Here is a 5,728-nt window from a genome sequence, read left to right on the forward strand (position 1 = left end):
TTGGGCTCTGCACAGTGTGGAGCCTGCTTGGGATTCTCTCTCTCTCTCTCTCTCTCTCTGCCCCTCCCCTGCTCATTCTCCGTCTCCCAAAATAAATACATACTTAAAAAGTAACATTAACAAACCTACCAAATGTTAACATAAATAGCCATTTTTATGGAAACTAGTCATATTGTCCAAAAGCAAAAAAAAAAAAAAAAAAATGGCATCAAGAATGGCATTATTTTACATTCTTGCAAATCCCCTTAATGTCTGGTTTAATAGAAGACACCAGGATTCTTACATCTGCATCTGCATTCAATCGGTTGTGATGCCTTGTTTTTTTATCAAAGTATATGAAGAAAATCTTGCCTCACAAAGGTACATAGTTGGAAGAGGGATGACCTTTCAAAAGGCCTTCAGGACCTTGGATCACATTTTGAGAACTGCTGCTCTAGGTTACAGAGGCAGTGGGGGTGTCCGAGCAGTAATGGGAGAGCTTATGATCGATGATAGACATTTCACATCCTAGGAGGTAAGGCAGAAAGCACAGCTCAAACCCAAATCCCTTTGGGATTACTGTCTCACTACTTGGTCATTTCTCATTCTTATTTAATGTTCCAGCTTTGCTCTTAATACTTTATTCAGATTCACTTTTATTTTGGGGCAATCTTAAGAAAGTGATGTGAAATAAAAAGCAAAGCTACAGAGCAGGTAGTAAACATGTACACGCCCAGGGTGATTGTCTCAGTGGAACAGAGGCTGGCATCCGCATGACTTGACACAGGGCTTCAAACGTGCTGGCCAACAAATCAACGTGTAGGGGTTCTTTGACATATCTCTCTTTGGAAACCTGAGAATTCACCAAAGATGATCTTACGAGTTCATAATTTAAGGGGGTGGGAATGTCTGGTTTTCCAGGTGGCAGACATTAAAGAAAAATTAGATCTGCAATGTCTGTCTGATGTTTCTAGCTTTGGGAATATGTGAAGGATTGAAATGGATATCCTACCATCTCATATATTTGCTTTTTGGGGGGGCGGATCTAGGAAGCACTTATGGAAGAATATGCAATTGCCGCTCAAGTGTGGAAGCTGAGCACGTGTGACCTGTGTGAAATCGCCAGGAACAGCGTGCTGCAGAGTGGCCTCTCCCATCAGGTATGGTGTGTGATGGCACTGCCTTCTGTCCCTCTTGTCCCTTCTACACACATACAATGGGTGCCTGCTGCATGTTAGGCACTTTCTAGGCTCTGAGATCCGTGAGGATGACAAGCAGGGTGAACGCTGAAACTCTCTAGGGGAGACCCCTGAATTTTCAAGGCTGCTCTTTCACCCTTTCACACCTCAAACATGACCTCCTCCGAGAGGCCCTCCCTGATCACCATTCTACCACAGCCACACACTTGCCATCATTCTCCAGCCCTTTAATCTGTTTTTCTTCATAACATTTATTACTACTGACATCGTAATATGTAGTTATGTGTTTTCCCATCTTTCCTTCCAGAATGTAAGTTCCATTAGACGGTTTTGTTCAGCATTATATCCCTAGGGTGTAGAATAGTCCCTGGCACATAGTAGGCACTCAGTACTTTTTGGATAGTGAATAGTACCTACACTGAATAAAACATTGTAGGGATGGGACCTGGACATCGGTAATTTTTTTTTATAGTTCCCTAGGTGATTCTGATGTGGAGCCAGGGTTGAGAACCATTTCTCTACGTGGTGTCTTAGGCTCCTGGGTACCTCCCTGGGGTGGTGTCACTGGTACAGGAAGAAGCTGCATCGGTGCTGCTCTTATTGGATGCTGATGCAGAGAAGAGCTAAATGTTCACGATTCAATTGTGCAGACCGGCTTCCTAAGACTGTTTGCCCCTGTCAGCTCTCAGGAGGGACTGAGAGTCTTCATGCTTTCATCTTGCCTTCTTCATTGCCAGCAGCTCCTGGAGGTCTTATCTTTTTCTTGTGGTCAAGGAAAGCATAGTCAGAAATGAAGGGAATGAATGTGGGCATCAGGGTGACATGCTCGAGCACATGGGCCAGCAGGAATTTTTAAGAACCCTGTGGGGAACGATGTCTTGGTGAAGGACCAGCTTCAGGGGACTGGTTTGATTTGGTGTGGCTAATGTCAAAGCTGCTGTGGGGATATAGAAAATAAACCTAAGGTATATGGTTTCATTTGTACTTCTCTGGTTCCACAGGAGAAGCAAAAGTTTCTGGGACAAAATTATTATAAAGAAGGACCTGAAGGAAATGATATCCGAAAGACAAATGTTGCTCAGATCCGGATGGCGTTCCGATACGAGACCTTATGCAATGAGCTCAGCTTCCTGTCTGATGCCATGAAATCAGAAGAGATCACAGCTCTGACCAAATAGGTCCAGCAGCGGACAATGCATTTTAACTTTCTGGTTTAATTTCAAGTTTGCTGCGATTAACAGTGGTCAAGATATCAAACTAGGACCGTCCTCCATGTAGAGGATGCCTCTGACTAGTGATTTTGGTTGTACTGTTCACTTTAAGATCTAACATGCCCACTTCTGTTAGTATTTCTGAGTAGTAGATGGTGACTCCTCCTTGGGGATCTGGGAGCTGGACACTTGTCTGTACTCATTCCTAATTTTCCAAATATGTCTCTTGAAACAGCTAGTGCTTGCATTGTTGGGGCCAGGATCTTGCAAGGTCCAGTGCCTACTGACATGAGGTCTGTGTGGTTTTCTGCCAAAATCCTCTATAGACCCTGCAGGCTAGTTGGTAGTTGTTCATTTCAGCCTCTGGCTGGCTGCCTTAAACAAAATCAATTTCAAAGCTCCCTTTCATAAAGGAACTACTTTGAGAGAATTAAAATAGAAAATTTCCTTCTTGACAATTTGCATTTTTTATGAATTTCTTAAAATGTTTTACTTAGCCCTCCTATTTAGGAAGCCACATATGCACATTGAACCAATCGCTTCTGTTCTGTGTCTTGGTTTTCTCATCTGAAAAGTACGGGTTTGGACTAGATGAGTAGTTCTCAAATGTTCTGTGAATGCCCCCCCTCCTGGACCACTTCAGGAGGAGGGGGAGGGCAGGGGGAGTGAGGTTCTGGATGCCGCTTTCTTCAAAGCAACTCTTTCATCACTTTTACACTGGGGCTTCTACATATTTTCATTTGAACTACAGACTTTGGAAAACATAGGATTAGATGATCCCTGTTCCTTTTGGTTCTAATATTTGGACTATAGCCCAATTACCATTTTACTTATGAAAAGTTAGGGCCAGAGAGGTGAAATTTGCTTAAGGTCACACAGCTAATAATAGGACCAGAACTACTTTCCCTACTCCTCCTAATCCAGTCCTTTTCCCCACTGTTCCATTAGGCCTCACAGATGTTAAATTTTACCAGTGTAACCTGTGCATTTTTTTAAGGTGAAATTTCTCCCTTACCTAACATGCAGACTTCTTTAGAAGATATAAGTGGTCCCAGGGGCCAGGTAGAAATTATTTTTAAGACCAAACTGAATTTAAGCTTTACCAATGTACTCTTCATCTGTGTTACTAGTGCCTGGTACATAGTAGGTGCTCAATAAATGTACATTGAATAACTGAATGAATTTCTCTTTTGGCAATTTTTTAAGGATATGTGCTCCAAGTATGCAACAAGCTGCTCAAGGACCTTTCTATTTCTGTGGGCAAATGCAGATGATGACAAGCCTTTCTAAATTATTATAGACTTAGAAGAACTCTATTTTTGCCTGTGAAGATGCTTATTTGACTTTAGATGGTCTTGTCCTGTGACTTTATAATGCTTATCCCCTCTACCGATTAACTCAGCATATGGAACAATAAATGTAGTCTTTTTATTAGGCAGACATGTATGCTATCTTCCAGCTAATGATGAAACTAACTGAAAACCCAGTATTTATCTTACACATTCATTATTTTTGAAAAGGCCCCATTTGTATACATTTGTCCTAACTCAGCAATTATTGTACAGTTTTTAATTGTCATTTTATCTGTACCAAGTATTTGTTTTTAATTATTAAATAAATGTCTCAATAATTTAAAACTACTTCAAGTTAATACTATTTAAAGCAAAACAAATGAAGAAACAAAAAGCAGAATCAGACCTATAAATAGAGAACAAACTGATGGTTGCCAGAGGGAATGGGGTGGGAACATGGGTAACACAGGAAGGGGAGTGGTAGACACAAGCTTCCAGTTATGGAATAAGTCACAGGAATAAAATGCACAGCATCGGAAATAAGTCAATGATATTGTAATAGCACTGTACAGTAACAGATGGTAGCTACACGTGTGGTGAGCACAGCATAACATACAGAGAAGTTGAATCACTATGTTGTACACCCAAAACTAATGTAGCCTTGTGTGTCAACTATACTGAAATAAAAACAATTTTAAAAAAAGATTGGGCATCATGAAAAGTTATAAGTAACAACTACCAATTTATCTTTTACTAAGACTCAGACATAGATGACGTTTATAATGAATACTCAAAAATTTTAAACTGAAGCTCACTAGACCCAGAAGGTGGACCTTTGCTATCTTTTTTCTCTAACTTCTGGCCTGTTACAGTTCCTGAGTAAAACCACACGTGTTCCCTTTGCCTGGATATTACTTTAGTCTGTTCAGCCACCATGTATTCGATTTTACCTGTCCTGCAAACTTTTCAGACACCTTTGTCGGTAGCACTTTGCTCTTTTATCTCATCACTGTACCTAATTGGCTTTGGCGTTTTGCAGGGGCGTGGGGTGGGTGGGGGATGAATCCCTACTTTCTTTTGTGTTCACAGGTGGAATCAAAGGCTATTGTATACTAGCCCATGTTTGTAAAAGAACAAATTTCGAAGCAGGTTATCCCTTACTATAAAAGCCTCAAGTTCATGTATGTGTCACTCCAAACTGCATTGTTGAGATGATCAATAACATTGCTCTTTGCCACATGAAAACCAATCACAGCTCCTGGGTTGGTATGTACCAAGGTGAGTCCTGGGCCTTTACTTCCTTTTATCTTGGATTAAAGCAGAGTTGAAAGCACATCTCTCTGGCTTTCTCTTTACTTGTTTCTGAGTCCTCCACTGGAATATTCATCTTTTTTTGGATTTATACACACAATTGAAGGAGATATATTGGTAATACACCTAAGCACACAATACCTGAACTATGACTGTTATAAAGAACAAGGGTAACTAACTACAATGAAAGGAATACTAATCAGAAAAACATAGTTGCTTGGAAATTTAAAAATCCTCAACCTTTAAGTATTTTATCAGAAAGATCGAGGATGCCAGAGAGTAAGACTATAAACAGTTGCAAGATTATCAAAATGTATCTCTGAGGAGGCTTATGTCTTTTGGTACCAAAATGTGTACTTCTCCAGGATGCTGTACATCAGTAAATTGAAATATAAACTGCCATTTCTTCTTATAAATGGCTTTCCTCTTCTCAGCACTAAGATTCTAACATGCTTTTCTAATTATACTTTTTAACTTTGGAAATGATTTTACAAGAACCACAAAAAAAAAAAAAAACACTGTAGTATTTTATCTTTTTTCTGTCCAACAGGGTAAATAAGACATGAGAACAAATGAAAATCTGTTGTCAGCTATGTATATTATATTGTCATTGTGCTGCCCATCATAAATGGGAGTGATCAGCTGACTTCCCTAATCTCCAAGCAGTTTTCTTATTCCTCGATAGACAAAGTAAGCTTGACTTACGAAAGAAAAAAAAAACAGTTAAAAATACAAA

At 39.9% G+C, this 5,728-nt stretch overlaps 1 protein-coding gene across 4 annotated transcripts in view; it reads left to right on the forward strand.

Moving 5' to 3' along the window:
- Positions 1 to 5,012, forward strand: part of AMPD3 (adenosine monophosphate deaminase 3) — a 47,425-nt gene extending 42,413 nt beyond the window's left edge. For all 4 annotated transcript variants that reach the window (XM_043580634.1, XM_043580635.1, XM_043580633.1 and 1 more), the window contains 2 exons: positions 1,029 to 1,139; positions 2,180 to 5,012. In XM_043580634.1, coding sequence (XP_043436569.1) covers positions 1,029 to 1,139; positions 2,180 to 2,356 — 288 coding nt within the window. In that variant the 3' untranslated portion in view covers positions 2,357 to 5,012. The remainder of the gene's footprint in view (positions 1 to 1,028; positions 1,140 to 2,179) is intronic.
- Positions 5,013 to 5,728: the final 716 nt, after the last annotated feature.

The sequence above is a fragment of the Prionailurus bengalensis genome, chromosome D1 (genome assembly GCF_016509475.1).
Source record: "Prionailurus bengalensis isolate Pbe53 chromosome D1, Fcat_Pben_1.1_paternal_pri, whole genome shotgun sequence".
Taxonomy (NCBI): Eukaryota; Metazoa; Chordata; class Mammalia; order Carnivora; family Felidae; genus Prionailurus; species Prionailurus bengalensis.